The sequence below is a fragment of the Brienomyrus brachyistius genome, chromosome 4 (assembly GCF_023856365.1).
Source record: "Brienomyrus brachyistius isolate T26 chromosome 4, BBRACH_0.4, whole genome shotgun sequence".
NCBI classification, from domain to species: Eukaryota; Metazoa; Chordata; class Actinopteri; order Osteoglossiformes; family Mormyridae; genus Brienomyrus; species Brienomyrus brachyistius.
In genome coordinates this window covers 22,776,753-22,798,440 of record NC_064536.1, presented here as the reverse complement: position 1 = coordinate 22,798,440, position 21,688 = coordinate 22,776,753, and the positions used below count along the sequence as shown (strand labels likewise).

At 46.6% G+C, this 21,688-nt stretch overlaps 1 protein-coding gene across 1 annotated transcript in view; it reads right to left on the bottom strand.

Moving 5' to 3' along the window:
- LOC125739920 (uncharacterized) overlaps window positions 1-21,688 on the bottom strand; it is a 645,903-nt gene that overhangs the window by 435,353 nt on the left and 188,862 nt on the right. Inside the window, exons 7-8 of the mRNA XM_049010480.1 lie at window positions 16,516-16,830; window positions 5,075-5,389 (exon numbers count right to left, since the gene is read on the bottom strand). Of these exons, the coding sequence (XP_048866437.1) occupies window positions 5,075-5,389; window positions 16,516-16,830 (630 nt within the window). The remainder of the gene's footprint in view (window positions 1-5,074; window positions 5,390-16,515; window positions 16,831-21,688) is intronic.

Sequence of the window (21,688 nt, the reverse complement as noted above, 5' to 3'; positions counted from 1 at the left end):
CCCCTGGATGCTGTACAGCTGCTCTGAAGCCCGAAGCTCCTACAGCTGTTTTCTGCCACGGTGGTCAGGTCACACTCTGCTCTGGAACCATGTGACCCTCAGCCCACTTTGTGAAGTAGTCCATGACCACAAGAATGTAGTGATTCCCGGCCTCAGTGTGGGGAAAGGGGCCCAGGACATCGACCCCCACATGCTCCCCTAGGTACAGCTGGAGGGCAGACCGGCACTGCCAGCTAGGACCCCTCTGAGCCGCACATGCAGCACAGCAATGCAGGAACATCTGGGCGTCCTGCTGGCAGCCGGCCAGGTGAAGCGCTGCCACAGCTTCCTCAGCATCTTCTTTACGCCGTACTGCCCGGCCCCGACGGCTCCGTGCACTGACCTCAGCATGAGAGAGCACAGGTGTAGCGCCCCCTTCAGGCCTTTTGCTGGGCCCCAGTTAACAATCACTTGACGGGGGCCCTGAGCTCACTATGGTGTCTGTCTGTAGGCTATATGTTCCCATCAAAACTAACCCAGGGCTAACATGCCCACCCTAAATACTTTAGTCACCTTATTCAACAACTATACAATATAAAATTATGCAGTTAAATTTAAGAACTTTACTACATAAAGGCTACTATTAAGACAAAATATTCATAAAATATATACAATGTAAACAATATTTATAATAGTTCACACTCCATTATTGCCCACTGAAAAACCTAAAATTGTAGCCTGATCTGGCTGCTCTCAGGAGCCGTAGCAAGTGACTCGTCAGGCACTCGGTCCTTCACCGCCGTGAATCGAATAGCTCTCTGAACCTGTAGATGTACTCTGGAATTTAGTAGCTTCAGCAGTAAGCTTGCTGAGAGTGTGGAAGGAAGACATGCAGTCTTATCACTTCTCCCACGTATCCCGTATCTCCTGGGTCGATCCCAGCCCTTTACGGGGATTCATGGGATTACTCCCATTGGCAGATATTAAATGAATAACTCATTAAATTATATTTAACAACCAATAAAAAGAATATAAAACACAAATGATGCAGAGCATGTGCCAGCTCAGTACATAAGAAATTTACAAACGAGAGGAGGCCATTCAGCCCATCAAGCTCGTTTGGGGAGAACTTAACTAATACATCGGAGTTGTTAAAATTTTATCCAGGTCTAATTTAAAGGAACCCAGGGTTTTAGCTTGCACTACACTAACAGTAAGACTATTCCAAACTCTAACTACACGCTCTGTGAAGAAGTGCTTTCTCAAATCCATTCTAAAATGTTCTCCCGCTAATTTCCACCTACAGATAATACTGAAGTAGATATTTGGTTGAACAGCATCCAGACCTATTAGAATCTTATATACCTGGATCATGTCCCCCCTTAGTCTCCTTTCCTCGAGGCTGAACAGATTCAGCTCAGCTAACCTCTCATCATAAGACATTCCTCTAAGTCCAGGAATCATTCTCGTAGTCCTACGCTGCACCCTTTCTAAGGCAGCAATGTCCTTTTTAAGGTAAGGTGACCAAACCTGCACACAATAATCTGGGTGGGGTCTTACAGTACCAAGGAATTGTATAATTGTAGCATCACCTCCCTTGACTTAAACTCCACACACCTAGAGATGTAACCTAACATGCTATTGGCCTTTTTAATTGTTTCCCCACACTGGTGAGAGTGGGACATGGAGGCATCAACATACACACTGAGGTCTTTCTCATAATCAGCTACCTTTATTTCAGTGGAATCCATAAATTGTCTGTACTTTATATTTCTACTCCCTGCATGGATTACCTTACATTTATCTACGTTAAATTTCAGCTACTAGCTATCTGTCCAGCCACTAATTAATTCAAAATCACGTTGTAACCTCTGTACTACTACTGTAGTTCAGTATCTGCTACATCCTCCCAACATTATACAAATCAGATTAATCATATACACTTTACCTAAACAAAAGAACAAGACACTGGGTTACACAGGCTCTGGGGCACCAGCAGCTACTCTCCTGCACCGTCCAGCGATCAGCTGCGGCTTAACAGCAGGCCCTCGTGTTCCTCCACGGTGCCCCACTGGGTGTGGTAGGCCTTGTTCTCTGGACCGGAGGCTGATATCGCCTCCCAACCCAGTCATCCTCCTTCATCCAGCTGCTCCCTCACGCTGGTCAGCATGGGGCTGCTCTGCTGCTCTGTGATGATCTGCTGGCAAATGAAGTCTTGGTGGTGGCCTGGTGGTCCTGCACTGTGAGCTGCTGCAGGGTCAGTGAGACAGAGTGTCCACGTTTCCATGCAGCTTCCCAGGGTGATGTTGGACCTCAAAGTCAAACTCTGCCATTACCTCCAACCAACAGACCAGCTGTCCTTCTGAGTGCCAGAAACTCAGGAGCCACCCAAGCGATTTGTGGTCCTTCTATAACCAGAACCACTGGCCACTGAGGTACAGACGGAAGTTCTTGCCGGCCTAGATAGAAGCTCCCTTCACGGTCCTGCCTGTGATTGCACAGCACCCAGCCCCTCGTAGCTAGTGTCCATGTCCAGAATAAAAAGGAGATGAGGGTCCAGGTACTCTAGCATGGGGACATCGGTGAGCGTCACACAGAGCTGGTTAAAAGCCGCGGCTCAGGCATTTGATTTGATTTTGATTTGATTTGATGAAACCCTTTATTGCTGTTGCAATATACCATGTCACTAGTCACTAGTACCAGCGAAAAAACTGGCCATCAACCCGACCATACATATACACAAACATCACAGTAGGGGGTAGGCCGATCGGGAGACAGGGGAAGAGAGAAGAAAAGAAACAGAATGACATGAGGAGAGAGGAGGAGAATAATAAAAAAAACAGCCCCCAGACTGTACTCCAGTGGGGAGGACATTGTGGGAACCGAAAAAAACACCTCAGCAACATAAGCACATGATGGCACTACACCTTACAACATAAAAATGACACGACTTGCAACGGGTGAGGGAAAAGGGGTGGTGGAGGTAGTCCAGCAGAGACAGACAGCCATCCGGTCCTGCAGCCATGGAGGCGCTGGTCAACAGACCCGCCTGTTCACGCTGGGGGTATGAAGCGGCGAAGGCGTTGGATGGGGGGGAGGGTGCGGTAAGTCCTTGGGATCGGGGGAGAGGAATGCAAGAGAGTCTCACTGCCTTGTTCTTCAGGGGGAGTTGTTAGTTCAGCAGCGGCCTTGGCCGAGGCCAGTGCTGATTGGGGGGAGCCAAAACCTGATAGAATAGGGTTGGTTGGGTTTCCGTACGAGAAGCTGTAATTTCCAGCTCCACTAATGTCCACGCTGGTCTCTGCCATCCAATAAGTTTTGCAAAGCTGTGAGCTTCTCCATGATGTTATCCAGTTTCACAGTCTGAGTGCTAAGAGCTCTGCCCACTGCATGAATCATTCCGGCCAGCCTAGTGGGGCTTTGAGCGGCTGTCACCGTCTTCTTCAATCTTTGATAAACCAGGGCAATGCCTAATCCAATCAGCATAATACCTGTAATCATGGTTCCGAATAGGTAGATGTTTTCAATGTCCTCCACGGAAAGAGCTGCCAGACACACGCAAATCCACGCACATCTGTCCACGCAAAGCCACTTCCCTTTTCTGTAGACGGTGCATTGTGTTTGCTATGCTGGCGAAGTCCTTACAAAGTGTTGGTAATATGACACTAACCCCAGGAAGCTGTGCAGCTCTGCTACAGTCTGTGCAGGGGGCCAGTCTCACACAGCTGCCGTCTTCTGCGGGTCGGTGGCCACGCCCTCCCTCTGATGATGTGGCCCTGGAAGAGCATCATGCACTGGAGGAGGGAGCACTTCTGGGGGTTCAGCCACAACCCTGCGCAGAGGGTCCCTGCAAACACTGTCTTTAAGTTCCACAATGTCCGGACAAAATCAGAAGCGTGGAGCAGCAGATCATCAGTGTTGAGGCTCTCCTCCTCTCTTCCCCCATCACTATCCCTGGCCGCTGCTGGCCACTGCTCTCATACTGGAGGACCCCCACATCTGTACCCAAAGCAGATGGCTGCCCCCAGCAGATCGATGGCGGCCCCTAGCTGTACTAGTAAGTCCAGTCTGATAACACAGGGGTCAGCAGTGCTGGCTAGTCAGACCTCTTGTACCACCGATTGTCCTGTCAGCATGACTTTCAGCTGCCCCTCCCCCATGGCCATGCGCACGATGGGTGCAGCTCAGCTGTAGGGGTAGGGCTCTGCTTAATAGAGCTCGCAGTGCCTCCTCTTCCAGTGGCATCACCAGGTGCCCCCCATCTTGGGGGACCAGTGATTGGGCCGTGCCACCAGCCGGACCGGTACTTGGGAGGGTTCCAGGGGCCATTACCCACTGTACCGGGGCAGCTTTAGGGGGGTCTTCACTGCGATCGGCTGTGTCCCACGTCATGCTGCTCCCTGCTGAGCTCTGTCACCTTTATCCTAAGGTCTGACACCAGTGTGGTTCATGTACCAGAGTCACAGATAAGCACAGGAAGGCTACAAAGATGGGGTTTCCTGATGTCTGCCAGTCATACTCACAACAGACACACAACACAATACATGGTAAATACACAGAGCTATTTACACTATTTACACTGATGGCACCAGCCCAACATGCGACCTTGCTGTCCGATGGGCCCCCAATGAAACAACTTGTTTTGATTAAATGTTGTACTTACTATCACTGTATTTGCAAAAATAAAAGTTTAATGAATGATTAACTGATTATAGTATAGAATTAGCCTGCAATATCCTGTTTTGCTTTCCTGTTTATTTCGATTTCCATGTAAATGCCAATAACAGTAACCGACAGCCCAACTGAGCCTCTTTTACTGTATGTTTATTTATATATTTATGCTTTTATGAATTTAACATTCACTTAAAACTAAACCAAAGAATGTTACTTCTCATATTAAACCCAATGAAGTAGCACATTAACTCTTATTTCTCCCAGGTGTCATTTAAGGTGCTGTTCAATACTAAAATTTGGTTCCTGTTATATATTAAAATATTTTCTCCTGTGTTTGTGTTAATGTCCTTCCTTTCTATCTGAATGACATGTTACATAATGTGCATCTCATTGGCTACAGTCTGCAGTACAGACATCTTACCCTCAGTGACTGACAGGGAAACCCGTGATCCCACAGCTGCACCTCTGCTGATCTCCACACCACACCAGTAGGAACCAGAGTCCACAGCTGTCAGATTGTTCATGGTCACATTGAAGACTCGCTTAACAGGATCATCTCTGATTGGCACATCACCCTTCGTCTGTGGAGAGTCAGTGCGTACTATGGGAGTACATGAACTCCAGTCACTCCCTTTGCACCAATATTTCACCTGCTGTTGATACATGTTGTCATAGAAACATGGGATGGTGACAGATCCTCCTCTCTGTACAGACACCGTGTTCAGTGTGGACACACCTGCAGGGACAGTATGAAAATTACCCAGCAGATTAACTCTTACTCCCTCTTACACCATTTATACACATATTCATGAAGTCAGTTTTTTTTTTTTTTTCATTCACCTTTATTTAACCAGGCAAGACAGATTAAGAACATGTTTCTTATTTACAACTGTGGCCAGTTGCAGTCTACTGTAGGCTGCAGTACTTTACTCTACAGAATATTAAAATTTGTTTTTAAACAATGATCTGTTTACTATCACTGTGTTTGAAAAAACAAAACAGTGTAATGAATGAATTACTGATTATTCAGAATAAAATTAGCTGCAAAAATCTGCTTTGTGGTATTATTGTCATTTAATTTTCATATATAGATCAAGCATCAGCAACAGAGTCAAACTGATGCTCTTTTACATTGTTTTAACATATATTTATACTTTTCAACTGAATTCATAAATTTCTTTAAAATTCACTTAATGCTAAACCAAAGTATATTATTTCTCATATTTAACCCCTTGAAGTAGCACAATTACTGTTATTTGTCCCAGGTCTCATTTATGGTGTCCGTCTTATATATTAAAATATTATTTTCTTTATTTCTGTTAATGTCCTTCCTTTCTGACTGAATGACATGTTACATACTAAGCATCTCACTGGCTACAGTCTGCAGTACAGACATCTTACCCTCAGTGACTGACAGGTAAACCCGTGTTCCCACAGCAGAACCTCCGCTGATCTCCACACCACACCAGTAGGAACCAGAGTCCCCAGCTGTGAGATTGTTCATGGTCACAGTGAAGCCTCGCTGGTCAGGATCATCTCTGTTTGACACTTCACGGCTTTTCTTTGGAGAGTCACTGCGTACTATGGGAGTACATGAACTCCAGTCACTCCCTTTGCACCAATATTTCACCTGCTGTTGATACATGTTGTCATAGAAACATGGAATGGTGACAGATCCTCCTCTCTGTACAGACACCGTGTTCAGTGTGGACACACCTGCAGGGACAATATGAAAATTACCCAGCTGATTAACTCTCACTCCCTCTTACACCATTTATACACATATTCATGAAGTCAGTTGCAGTCTACTGTAGGCTGCAGTACTTTACTCTGCAGAATATTAAAATTTGATTTTAAACAATGATATGTTTACTATCATTGTGTTTGCAAAAACAAAACAGTGTAATGAATGAATTACTGATTATTCAGAATAAAATTAGCTGCAAAAATCTGCTTTGTGGTATTATTGTCATTTAATTTTCATATATAGATCAAGCATCAGCAACAGAGTCAAACTGATGCTCTTTTACATTATTTTAACATATATTTATACTTTTCAATTGAATTTATGAATTTCTTTAAAATTCACTTAATGCTAAACCAAAGTATATTATTTCTCATATTTAACCCCTTGAAGTAGCATATTTACTGTTATTTGTCCCAGGTCTCATTTATGGTGTCCGTCTTATATATTAAAATATTATTTTCTTTATTTCTGTTAATGTCCTTCCTTTCTGACTGAATGACATGTTACATACTGAGCATCTCACTGGCTACAGTCTGCAGTACAGACATCTTACCCTTAGTGACTGACAGGTAAACCCGTGATCCCACAGCTGAACCTCCGCTGATCTCCACACCACACCAGTAGGAACCAGAGTCCCCAGCTGTCAGATTGTTCATGGTCACAGTGAAGACTCTCTGGTCAGGATCATCTCTGTTTGACACTTCACGGCTTTTCTTTGGAGAGTCACTGCGTACTATGGGAGTACATGAACTCCAGTAACTCCCTTTGCACCAGTTTTTCTCATGTTGTTGATACATGTTGTCATAGTAACATGCGATGGTAACAGATCCTCCTCTCTGTACAGTCACCGTGTTCAGTGTGGACACACCTGCAGGGACAGTATGAAAATTACCCAGCTGATTAACTCTCACTCCCTCTTACACCATTTATACACATATTCATAAAGTCAGTACCCGTCTCCTGTAGGTTACAGTACATTACTTCCATTTGTGAATTTGAATATTAAAGTTTGTTTTGATTAATCACTGTTTTTACTATCAATGAGTTTGTAAAGGTTAAGCAGTGTAATAAATTATTAATTTTATCATTTTAACTAAATAAATTATTGTTTTGTTTAAGATTAACCTGCAAAAACCTCCTTTGCTAATGTGCAATTATTTAAATTTAAATGTATAAGGGGTGGCATGTTGGTGCAGTGGTTAGCACTGTTGCCTTGCACCTCTGGGACCCGGGTTCAAGTCTCCGCCTGGGTCACATATGTGTGGAGTTTGCATGTTCTCCCCATGTCGTCGTGGGGTTTCCTCCGGGTACTCCGGTTTCCCCCCGCAGTTCAAAAACATGCTGAGGCTAATTGGAGTTGCTAAATTGCCCATAGGAGTGTGTGTGTGTGTGTGTGTGTGTGTGTGTGTGTGTGTGTGTGTGTGTGAGACTAGTGTTTGAGTGTGCCCTGTGATGGGCTGGCCCCCCATACTGGGTTGTACCCTGCCTCGTGCCTATTGCTTCCAGGATAAGCTCCGGACCCCCTGCAACCCAGTAGGAAACAGCTATTTGGAAGACGGATGAATGTATATATGAAACATGAGTAATAGAGCCAAACTGATCTTCTTTTACAGTTTGTTAATTCACATATGTGTGCTTTTCAATGAAATTGATTAATTTATTTTATATTCACTTAAAAAAAATAAAGGATATTTCATAACATATTACTTATCATATTTAACCCCCTAAAATAGCACATTTAAACTGAAATTGTTATTTCTCCCAGGTCTCATTTATGATATTGATCAAAACAAAAAATTTGCTCTCTCTTACTGTATATATTAAAATATTTTCTCCTGTGTTTGTGTTAATGTCCTTCCATTCTGTCTGAATGACATGTTACATACTGTGCATCTCATTGGCTACAGTCTGCAGTACAGACATCTTACCCTCAGTGACTGACAGGGAAACCCGTGTTCCCACAGCTGCACCTCTGCTGATCTCCACACCACACCAGTAGGAACCAGTTTCCACAGCTGTCAGATTGTTCATGGTCACATTGAAGACTCGCTTAACAGGATCATCTCTGATTGGCACATCACCCTTCGTCTGTGGAGAGTCAGTGCGTACTATGGGAGTACATGAACTCCAGTCACTCCCTTTGCACCAATATTTCACATGTGTTTTATATCTGTCATCATAGGAACATAGGATGGTGACAGATCCTCCTCTCTGTACAGTCACCGTGTTCAGTGTGGACACACCTGCAGGGACAGTATGAAAATTACCCAGCTGATTAACTCTCACTCCCTCTTACACCATTTATACACATTAATAAAAAGTCAGTCAGCTGTAGGTTACAGTATTTCATTTCGCAGAGTATTAAAATGTTGCGGCACAGATACCAGACATGGTGATCCCAGTGATAATAAAGAGTCACAGACAGGTACTGATTTATGCCATATATACTCACAACACACAGACACTGGCCACTGTGCTGAGGGTCCCAGCTACTCTCACTACACATGGTGGCCCAAACAATGATAATTACAACAATTAACATTAATACTATACCTGACATTAACATACAGCACAATAACAACATAATACATGATAAATACACAGAGCTTTTTACATTATTCATACTATTTACATTGCTGGCACTGGTCCAGCACGCCACTGCGCTACCCGACAGGAATCCCCAGTGCTACACTGCTCCCCTTCTGGGGGGGACCCAACCTGGTACCCCCACAAAGTCCTGGCAGTGCTCCAGACAGCACTGAGCCCTCTGTGGCCACAGGACCCCAGGTTCCCCACCGTCCTCCTCAGTTCCATCTGCTGGGAAACTCATCCCAGGTCCTGCTGATAGTTTCACCAAATGGGCCAAGGGTTGGTATAGAAGCAGCCGGTCTCAATGCAACATGACAGTGCTGCTTCAGAGATTCACTTCAGGACCTCCTGGGGGTCCCTCCAGTGGCTGTCCAGCTTGGGCAACCACCCCTTTTTCCTGATGGGCCAGTACACCCAGAGTCCCCAGGCTGGGAGACCTGTCCCCAGCAGTGGATGTCATAGGCTCACCTCTGTCTGACTCTGACCATGTCCTGATGTTACCTGGCCAGCTCATGGTCCGCACATGGTCCTGGAGCTGTAGCAGATAAACCAGTCTTGGTGTCTACGGCAGCTCCGGCCCAGGGGGTGAGGCAAACACCAGCTCTACCTGGGTCCACAGCCTACAGCTATACATGAGGGACGCAGGGGCACAGCCAGTGCTCTCCTGTACTGCTGTATGATAAGTCCACAGAACTAGTGGAAGGTGAGTGTCCCAATCATGCTGGTGCTCACCAATGAGGATTGTCTGCTGTGGAGATGGGATTCCATTCAGCCTCTTCACCAGCCTGTCACTCTGCTGATGGGGGGGGGGGGGGGGGCGTGTGTGTGTGTGTGTGTGTGTGGGGGGGGAGGGGGGGGGGCGTGGTACGGGTCTTCACAATCCCTAGCAGCCCCCCCCACGACCCCTCTGAGCCGCACATGCAGCACAGCAATGCAGGAACATCTGGGCGTCCTGCTGGCAGCCGGCCAGGTGAAGCGCTGCCACAGCTTCCTCAGCATCTTCTTTACGCCGTACTGCCCGGCCCCGACGGCTCCGTGCACTGACCTCAGCATGAGAGAGCACAGGTGTAGCGCCCCCTTCAGGCCTTTTTGATGGGCCAAAGTTAACAGTCACTTGACGAGGGGCCTGAGTTCACTATGGTGTCTGTCTGTAGGCTATATGTTCCCTTCAAAATTAACCCAGGGCTAACATGCCCACCCTAAATACTTTTGTCACCTTATTCAACAACTACACTATATAAAACGATGCAGTTAAATTGAACAACTTTACTAGATAAATGCTAAAATTAAAAAGAAATATTTATAAGACAAAATATGTACAATGTAAACAGTAGTTACAATAGTTCACACTCCATTATTGCCCACTGAAAAACCTAATCTGGCAAATAATTAAACTAAAGAAAAATTGTAGCAGGCCTGATCTGATTGCTCTCTCTTTCGTCCTGGAACCGGAGCAAGTGACTCGACAGGCACTCGGTCCTTCACCGCCGTGAATCGAATAGCTGTCTCTCATCTTGCAGATGTACTCTGGAATTTAGTAGCTTCAGCAGTAAGCTTGCTGAGAGTGTGGAAGGAAGACATGCAGTCTTATCTCTTCTCCCTCGTATCTCCTGTCTCCTGGGTCGATCCCAGACCTTAGCGTGGATTCATGGGATTACTCCCATTGGCACATATTAAATGAATAAGTCATTAAATTATATTTAACAAGCAATGAAAAGAACATAAAACACAAGTGATGCAGAGCATGTGTCAGCTCAGTACATAAGAAATTTACAAACGAGAGGAGGCCATTCGGCCCATCAAGCTCGTTTGGGGAGAACTTAACTAATAGCTCAGAGATGTTAAAATCTTATCTAACTCTGATTTAAAGGAACCAAAGGTTTTAGCTTGCACTACACTAACAGTAAGACTATTCCATACTCTAACTACACGCTCTGTGAAGAAGTGCTTTCTCAAATTCAGTTTAAAATGTTCTCTCGCTAATTTCCACCTATGGCTAACACTGAAGTAGCCATTTGGCTGAACAGCATCCAGACCTGTTAGAATCTTATATACCTGGATCATGTCCCCCCTTAGTCTCCTTTGCTCGAGGCTGAACAGAATCAACTCAGCTAACCTCTCCTCATAAGACAATCCTCTAAGACCAGGAATCATAGAGTGGGACATGGAAGCATCAACATATACTGTAGAATCGAAGTCTCTCACACACACCAAGATCTTTCTCATAATCAGCTACCTTTATTTCAGTGGAACCCATAAAATATCTGTACTTTATATTTCTGCTCCCTGCATGGATTATCTTACATTTATCTGTGTTAAATTTCAGCTGCCAGGTATCAGCCCAGCTACTAATTCAGAATTATGTTGTAGCCTCTGTGCTGCTAGTTCAGTATCTGCTGCATCCTCCCCAACACAATACAAATCAGATTAATCATATACACTTTACCTAAACAAAAGAACCAGACACTGGGTTACACAGGCTCTGGGGCACCAGCAGCTGCTCCCCTGCACCATCCAGCGATCAGCTGAGGCTTAACAGCAGGCCCTCGTGTTCCTCAGGGTGCCCCACTGGGTGTGGTAGGCCTTGTTCTCTGGACCAGAGGCTGATATCGCCTCCCAACCCAGTCACCCTCCTTCGTCCAGCTACTCCCTCACCCTGGCCAGCATGGGGCTGCTGTGCTGCTCTGTGATGATCTGCTGGCAAATGAAGTCTTGGTGGTGGCCTGGTTCTCCTGCACTGTGAGCTGCTGCAAGGGCAGTGAGACAGAGTGTCCACGTGTCCATGCAGCTTCCCAGGGTGATGTTGGACCTCAAACTCAAACTCTGCCATTACCTCCAACCAACAGACCAGCTGTCCCTCTGAGTACCAGAAACTCAGGACCCCCAAGTGATTTGTGGTCCTTCCACAACCAGAACCACTGGCCACTGAGGTACAGACGGAAGTTCTTGCCGGCCTAGATAGAAGCTCCCTTCACGGTCCTGCCTGTAATTGCACAGCACCCAGCCCCTCGTTGCTAGTGTCCATGCCCAGAATGAAAAGGAGATGAGGGTCCAGGTACTCTAGCATGGGAACATCGGTGAGCGTCACACAGAGCTGGTTAAAAGCCGCAGCTCAGGCATCTGTCCACGCAAAGCCACTTCCCTTTTCTGTAGACGGTGCATTGTGTTTGCCATGCTGGCGAAGTCCTTACAAAGTGTTGGTAATATGACACTAACGCCAGGAAGCTGTGCAGCTCTGCTACAGTCTGTGCAGGGGGCCAGTCTCACACAGCGGCCATCTTCTGCGGGTCGGTGTCCACGCCCTCCCTCTGATGATGTGGCCCTGGAAGAGCATCATGCACTGGAGGAGGGAGCACTTCCGGGGGTTCAGCCACAACCCTGCGCAGAGGGTCCCTGCAAACACTGTCTTTATGTTCCGCAATGTCTGGGCAAAATCAGCGGCGTTGAGCAGCAGATCATCAATGTTGATGACACACTAGGTGCAGGTCAGCTGGGACATTAGCCTCCATTAGCCTCTCGAAGGTGACCAGACTGTTACAGGGGCTGAATGAAATTGACCAGAACTGTCATAGCCTGTGACCGATGGTGAACACGGTCTTGGGGTGGTTTACTGGGGACAGTTCGACCTGCCAGTAGCCACTCCAGAGGTCTAAGGAGCTGAACCATGTTGACCCAGTGATGCATGGAAGCACATAGGAGTCCTTCCTTGTCACCACATTCAATGGTTGATAGTTGAAGCGAAAGCAACATGACCCGTCCTTGTTGGTGACAAGGTCTGGCTGTGCCGCTTACGGACTGTGGGAAGGCTTCATGACTCCTGTGTGACATTTCTTGGATCTGCTGCTCAGACACTTGCAGTTTCACCAGAAGCAGTGGATGTGGATGCAGATAGATGAACAGGGCTGATTGCTGTACTGCCACAGTTGCTGAACAGCCTGCACTGTCTATGGAGACGGTCCTGCTGTGGTGCTGCCGTTCAGCACAGTCTGGACTGGAGTTGCAGTCGTGTGGCTGGTGGAGACTTTCCCTCAGGAGCTGTGGGCAGATCTTTTCCCCCCACCGGGTGGACGGCTCTCCTCCTCTCTTCCCCCATCGCTATCCCTGGCCGCTGCTGGCCACTGCTCTCATGCTGGAGGACCCCCACATCTGTACCCAAAGCAGAGGGCTGCCCCCAGCAGATCGATGGTGGCCCCTAGCTATACTAGTAAGTCCAGTCTGATAACACAGGGGTCAGCAGTGCTGGCTAGTCAGACCTCTTGTACCACCGATTGTCCTGTCAGCGTGACTTTCAGCTGCCCCTCCCCCATGGCCATGCGCACGATGGGTGCAGATCAGCTGTAGGGGTGGGGCTCTGCTTAATAGAGCTCGCAGTGCCTCCTCTTCCAGTGGCATCACCAGGTGTCCCCCATCTTGGGGGACCAGTGATTGGGCCGTGCCACCAGCCGGACCGGTACTTGGGAGGGTTCCAGGGGCCATTACCCACTGTACCGGGGCAGCTTTAGGGGGGTCTTCACTGCGATCGGCCGTGTCCCACGTCATGCTGCTCCCTGCTGAGCTCTGTCACCTTCATCCTCAGGTCTGACACCAGTGTGGTTCAGGTACCAGAGTCACAGATAAGCACAGGAAGGCTACAAAGATGGGGTTTCCTGATGTCTGCCAGTCATACTCACAACAGACACACAACACAATACATGGTAAATACACAGAGCTATTTACACTATTTACACTGATGGCACCAGCCCAACATGCGACCTTGCTGTCCGATGGGCCCCCAATGAAACAACTTGTTTTGATTAAATGTTGTACTTACTATCACTGTATTTGCAAAAATAAAAGTTTAATGAATGATTAACTGATTATAGTATAGAATTAGCCTGCAATATCCTGTTTTGCTTTCCTGTTTATTTCGATTTCCATGTATATGCCAATAACAGTAACCGACAGCCCAACTGAGCCTCTTTTACTATATGTTTATTTATATATTTATGCTTTTATGAATTTAACATTCACTTAAAACTAAACCAAAGAATGTTACTTCTCATATTAAACCCAATGAAGTAGCACATTAACTCTTATTTCTCCCAGGTGTCATTTAAGGTGCTGTTCAATACTAAAATTTGGTTCCTGTTATATATAAAAATATTTTCTCCTGTGTTTGTGTTAATGTCCTTCCTTTCTGTCTGAATGACATGTTACATACTGTGCATCTCATTGGCTACAGTCTGCAGTACAGACATCTTACCCTCAGTGACTGACAGGTAAACCCGTGTTCCCACAGCTGAACCTCTGCTGATCTCCACACCACACCAGTAGTAACCAGAATCCGCATGTTTTACATTATTAATGGTCACAGTGAAGACTGGCTGGTCAGGATCATCTCTGACTGACACTTCATTCTTCTTCTGTGGAGAGTCACTGTGTACTATGGGAGTACATGAACTCCAGTCACTCCCTTTGCACCAGTATTTCACCTGCTGTTGATACATGTTGTCATAGAAACATGGGATGGTGACAGATCCTCCTCTCTGTACAGACACCGTGTTCAGTGTGGACACACCTGCAGGGACAATATGAAAATTACCCAGCTGATTAACTCTCACTCCCTCATACACCATTTATACACATATTCATGAAGTCAGTTGCAGTTTACTGTAGGCTGCAGTACTTTACTCTACAGAATATTAAAATTTGTTTTTAAACAATGATCTATTTACTATCACTGTGTTTGCAAAAACAAAACAGTGTAATGAATGAATTACTGATTATTCAGAATAAAATTAGCTGCAAAAATCTGCTTTGTAGTATTATTGTTATTTAATTTTCATATATAGATCAAGCCTCAGCAACAGAGTCAAACTGATGCTCTTTTACATTATTTTAACATATATTTATACTTTTCAATTGAATTTATGAATTTCTTTAAAATTCACTTAATGCCAAACCAAAGTATATTATTTCTCATATTTAACCCCTTGAAGTAGCATATTTACTGTTATTTGTCCCAGGTCTCATTTATGGTGTCCGTCTTATATATTAAAATATTATTTTCTTTATTTCTGTTAATGTCCTTCCTTTAAGTCTGAATGACATGTTACATACTGACCATCTCACTGGCTACAGTCTGCAGTACAGACATCTTACCTTCAATGACTGACAGGTAAACCCGTGATCCCACAGCTGAACCTCTGCTGATCTCCACACCACACCAGTAGGAACCAGAGTCCACAGCTGTCAGCTTGTTCATGGTCACAGTAAAGACTCGCTGGTCAGGATCATCTCTGATTGACACTTCACCACTTTTCTTTGGAGAGTAAGTATGTACTATGGGAGTACATGAGCTCCAGTCACTCCCTCTGCACCAGTATTTCACATGTGTTTTATATCTGTCATCATAGGGACATACGATGGTGGCAGATCCTCCTCTCTGTACAGACACTGTGTTCAGGGTGGACACACCTGCAGGGACAGTATGAAAATTAACCAGCTGATTAACTCTCACTCCCTCTTACACCATTTATACACATATTCATAAAGTCACTACCCGTCTCCTGTAGGTTACAGTACATTACTTCCATTTGTGAATTTGAATATTAAAGTTTGTTTTGATTAATCGCTGTATTTACTATCATTGAGTTTGTAAAGGTTAAGCAGTGTAATAAATTATTAATTTTACAATTTTAACTAAATAAATAATTGTTTTGTTTAAGATTAACCTGCAAAAACCTCCTTTGCTAATGTGCAATTATTTAAATTTAAATGAATAGGGGGCGGCATGGTGGTGCAGTGGTTAGTACTGTTGCCTCACACCTCTGGGACCTAGGTTCGAGTCTCCGCCTGGGTCACATGTGTGTGGAGTTTGCATGTTCTCCCCATATCGTCGTGGGGTTTCCTCCGGGTACTCCGGTTTCCCCCCACAGTCCAAAAACATGCTGAGGCTAATCGGAGTTGCTAAATTGCCTGTGTGTGTGTGTGTGTGTGTGTGTGTGTGTGTGTGTGTGTGTGTGTGTGTGTGTGTGTGAGTGAGTGAGTGAGACTGGTGTTTGAGTGTGCCCTGTGATGGGCTGGACCCCCATACTGGGTTGTTCCCTGCCTCGTGCCTATCGCTTCCAGGATAAGCTCCGGACCCCCTGCAACCCAGTAGGAAAAAGCTATTTGGAAGATGGATGGATCTATAGGTGAAACATGAGTAATAGAGCCAAACTGATCTTCTTTTACAGTTTGTTAATTTACATATGTGTGCTTTTCAATGAAATTGATTATTTTAAATTCACTTAAAAAAATAAAGGATATTTCATAACATATTACTTATCATATTTAACCCCCTAAAATAGCACATTTAAACTGAAATTTTTATTTCTCCCAGGTCTCATTTATGATATTGATCAAAACAAAAATTTTGCTCTCTCTTACTGTATATATTAAAATATTTTCTCTTCTGTTTGTGTTAATGTCCTTCCTTTCTGTCTGAATGACATGTTACATACTGTGCATCTCATTGGCTACAGTCTGCAGTACAGACATCTTACCCTCAGTGACTGACAGGGAAACCCATGTTCCCACAGCTGAACCTCTGCTGATCTCCACACCACACCAGTAGAAACCAGAGTCCACAGCTGTCAGATTGTTGATGATCACAGTGAAGACTGGCTGGTCAGGATCATCTCTGACTGATACTTCACCCTTCGTCTGTGGAGAGTCAGTGCGTACTATGGGAGTACATGAACTCCAGTCACTCCCTTTACACCAGTATTTCACATGTTTTTGATATATGTTGTCATAGGAACATAGGATGGTGACAGATCCTCCTCTCTGTACAGTCACCGTGTTCTGTGTGGACACACCTGCAGGGACAGTATGAAAATTACCCAGCTGACTAACTCTCACTCCCTCTTACACCATTTATACACATTAATAAAAAGTCAGTCAGCTGTAGGTTACAGTATTTCATTTCGCAGAGTATTAAAATGTTGCGGCACAGATACCAGACATGGTGATCCCAGTGATAATAAAGAGTCATAGACAGGTACTGATTTATGCCATATATACTCACAACACACAGACACTGGCCACTGTGCTGAGGGTCCCAGCTACTCTCACTACACATGGTGGCCCAAACAATGATAATTACAACAATTAACATTAATACTATACCTGACATTAACATACAGCACAATAACAACACAATACATGATAAATACACAGAGCTATTTACATCATCCACACTATTTACACTGCTGGCACCGGTCCAGTACGCCACTGCCCTGCCCGACAGGAATCCCCAGTGCTACACTGCCCCCCTTCTGGGGGGGACCCAACCTGGTACCCCCCCCAAAGTCCTGGCAGTGCTCCAGACAGCACTGAGCCCTCTGTGGCCACTGGGCCCCAGGTTCCCCACCATCCTCCTCAGTTCCATCTGCTGGGAAACTCATCCCAGGTCCTGCTGATAGTTTCACCAAATGGGCCAAGGGTTGGTATAGAACCAGCCGGTCACAATGCAACATGACAGTCCTGCTTCATATATTCACTTCAGGACCTCCTTGGGGTCCCTCCAGTGGCTGTTCAGCTTGGGCAGCCACCCCTTTTTCCTGATGGGCCAGTACACCCAGAGTCCCCAGGCTGGGAGACCTGTCCCCAGCAGTGGATGTTATAGGCTCACCTCTGTCTGACTCTGGCCATGTCCTGATGTTACCTGGCCAGCTCATGCACGGTCCGCACATGGTCCTGGAGCTGGAGCAGATAATCCAGTCCTGGTGTCTCCGGCAGCTCCGGGCCAGGGGGTGAGGCAAACACCAGCTCTACCTGGGTCCACAGCCTACAGCTATACATGAGGGACGCAGGGGCACAGCCAGTGCTCTCCTATACTGCTGCATGATAAGTCCACAGAACCAGGGGAAGGTGAGTGTCCCAATCATGCTGGTGCTCACCAACGAGGATTGTCTGCTAGGGAGCTGAGATGCGATTCTCTTCACCAGCCTGTCACTCTGCGGATGGGGGTGTGTGTGTGGGGAGGGGGGGCAGGGGTCTTCAGCAGCCAGCTCCCTAGCAGCCAGCTGACCTCACAGAACACCAGCACCTTGAAGTTTCTCTCCTGGACACTGTACAGCTGCTCTGAAGCCCCAAAGCTCCTAGAGCTGTTTTCTGCCATGGTGGTCAGGTCACACTCTGCTCTGGAACCATGTGACCCTCAGCCCACTTTGTGAAGTAGTCCATGACCACGAGAATGTAGTGATTCCCAGCCTCAGTGTGGGGAAAGGGGCCCAGGACATCGACCCCCACATGCTCCCCTAGGTACAGCTGGAGGGCAGACCGGCACTGCCAGCTAGGACCCCTCTGAGCCGCACATGCAGCACAGCAATGCAGGAACATCTGGGCGTCCTGCTGGCAGCCGGCCAGGTGAAGCGCTGCCACAGCTTCCTCAGCATCTTCTTTACGCCGTACTGCCCGGCCCCGACGGCTCCGTGCACTGACCTCAGCATGAGAGAGCACAGGTGTAGCGCCCCCTTCAGGCCTTTTGCTGGGCCCCAGTTAACAATCACTTGACGGGGGGCCTGAGTTCACTATGGTGTCTGTCTGTAGGCTATATGCTCCCTTCAAAATTAACCCAGGGCTAACATGCCCACCCTAAATACTTTCGTCACCTTATTTAACAACTACGCAATATAATACGATGAAGTTAAATTTAAGAACTTTACTACATAAATTCTAAAATTAAGACGACAAAATATATACAATGTAAACAGTAGCTACAATAGTTCGCACTCCATTATTACCCACTGAAAAACCTAAGCTGGAAAATAATTAAACTAAAGAAAAATTGCAGCAGGCCTGATCTGACTGCTCTCTCGATCGTCCTGAAGCCGGAGCAAGTGACTCGTCAGGCACTCGGTCCTTCACCGCCGTGAATCGAATAGCTCTCTCTCTACTCGCAGATGTACTCTGGAATTTAGTAGCTTCAGCAGTAAGCTTGCTGAGAGTGTGGAAGGAAGACATGCAGTCTTATCTCTTCTCCCTCGTATCCCGTATCTCCTGGGTCGATCCCAGCCCTTTACGGGGATTCATGGGATTACTCCCATTGGCAGATATTAAATGAATAACTCATTAAATTATATTTAACAAGCAATAAAAAGAATATAAAACACAAATGATATAGAGCATGGGTCAGCTCAGTATATAAGAAATTTAGAAATGAGAGGAGGCCATTCGGCCCATCAAGCTCGTTTGGGGAGAACTTAACTAATACATCAGAGTTGTTAAAATTTTATCCAGCTCTAATTAAAAGGAACCAAAGGTAATGCTTGCACTACACTAAGAGGGAGAATATTCCATACTCTAACTACACGATGTGTAAAGAAGTGCTTTCTCAAATCCATTTTAAAATTATTCTAATTTCCACCTATTGCTAATACTGAAGTAGCTATTTGGCTGAACAGCATCCAGACCTGTTAGAATCTTATATAACTGGATAATGTCCCCCCTTAGTCTCCTTTGCTCGAGGCTAAACAGATTCAACTCAGCTAACCTCTCCTCATAAGACATTCCTCTAAGACCAGGAATCATAGAGTGGGACATGGAAGCATCAACATATACTGTAGAATCGAAGTCTCTCACACACACCAAGATCTTTCTCATAATCAGCTACCTTTATTTCAGTGGAACCCATAAAATATCTGTACTTTATATTTCTGCTCCCTGCATGGATTATCTTACATTTATCTGTGTTAAATTTCAGCTGCCAGGTATCAGCCCAGCCACTAATTCAGAATTATGTTGTAGCCTCTGTGCTGCTAGTTCAGTATCTGCTGCATCCTCCCCAACACAATACAAATCAGATTAATCATATACACTTTACCTAAACAAAAGAACCAGACACTGGGTTACACAGGCTCTGGGGCACCAGCAGCTGCTCCCCTGCACCGTCCAGCGATCAGCTGATGCTTAACAGCAGGCCCTCGTGTTCCTCCACGGTGCCCCACTGGGTGTGGTAGGCCTTGTTCTCTGGACCGGAGGCTGATATCGCCTCCCAACCCAGTCACCCTCCTTCATCAAGCTGCTCCCTCACCCTGGTCAGCATGGGGCTGCTGTGCTGCTCTGTGATGATCTGCTGGCAAATGAAGTCTTGGTGGTGGCCTGGTTCTCCTGCACTGTGAGCTGCTGCAAGGGCAGTGAGACAGAGTGTCCACGTGTCCATGCAGCTTCCCAGGGTGATGTTGGACCTCAAAGTCAAACTCTGCCATTACCTCCAACCAACAGACCAGCTGTCCCTCTGAGTACCAGAAACTCAGGACCCCCAAGTGATTTGTGGTCCTTCCACAACCAGAACCACTGGCCACTGAGGTACAGACGGAAGTTCTTGCTGGCCTAGATTGAAGCTCCCTTCACGGTCCTGCCTGTGATTGCACAGCACCTAGCCCCTCGTTGCTAGTGTCCGTGTCCAGAATGAAAAGGAGATGAGGGTCCAGGTACTCTAGCATGGGGACATCGGTGAGCGTCACACAGAGCTGGTTAAAAGCCGCGGCTCAGGCATCTGTCCACGCAAAGCCACTTCCCTTTTCTGTAGACGGTGCATTGTGTTTGCCATGCTGGCGAAGTCCTTACAAAGTGTTGGTAATATGACACTAACGCCAGGAAGCTGTGCAGCTCTGCTACAGTCTGTGCAGGGGGCCAGTCTCACACAGCTGCCATCTACTGCGGGTCGGTGGCCACGCCCTCCCTCTGATGATGTGGCCCTGGAAGAGCATCATGCACTGGAGGAGGGAGCACTTCCGGGGGTTCAGCCACAACCCTGCGCAGAGGGTCCCTGCAAACACTGTCTTTAAGTTCCACAATGTCCAGGCAAAATCAGCGGCGTGGAGCAGCAGATCATCAGTGTTGATGACACACTAGGTGCAGGTCAGCTGGGACATTAGCCTCCATTAGCCTCTCGAAGGTGACCAGGCTGTTACAGGGGCTGAATTAAATTGACCAGAACTGTCATAGCCTGTGACCAATGGTGAACACGGTCTTGGGGTGGTTTACTGGGGACAGTTCGACCTGCCAGTAGCCACTCCAGAGGTCTAAGGAGCTGAACCATGTTGACCCAGTGATGCATTGAAGCACATAGGAGTCCTTCCTTGTCACCACATTCAATGGTTGATAATTGAAGCGAAAGCAACATGACCCGTCCTTGTTGGTGACAAGGTCTGGCTGTGCCGCTTATGGACTGTGGGAAGGCTTCATGACTCCTGTGTGACATTTCTTGGATCTGCTGCTCAGACACTTGTAGTTTCACCAGAAGCAGTCGATGTGGATGCAGATAGATGAACAGGGCTGATTGCTGTACTGCCACAGTTGTTGCACAGCCTGCACTGTCTATGGAGACGGTCCTGCTGTGGTGCTGCCATTCAGCACAGTCTGGACTGGAGTTGCAGTCGTGTGGTTGGTGGAGACTTTCCCTCAGGAGCTGTGGGCAGATCTTTTCCCCCAACTGGGTGGACGGCTCTCCTCCTCTCTTCCCCCATCGCTATCCCTGGCCGCTGCTGGCCACTGCTCTTATACTGGAGGACCCCCACATCTGTACCCAAAGCAGAGGGCTGCCCCCAGCAGATCGATGGTGGCCCCTAGCTATACTAGTAAGTCCAGTCTGATGACACAGGGGTCAGCAGTGCCGGCTAGTCAGACCTCTTGTACCACCGATTGTCCTGTCAGCGTGAATTTCAGCTG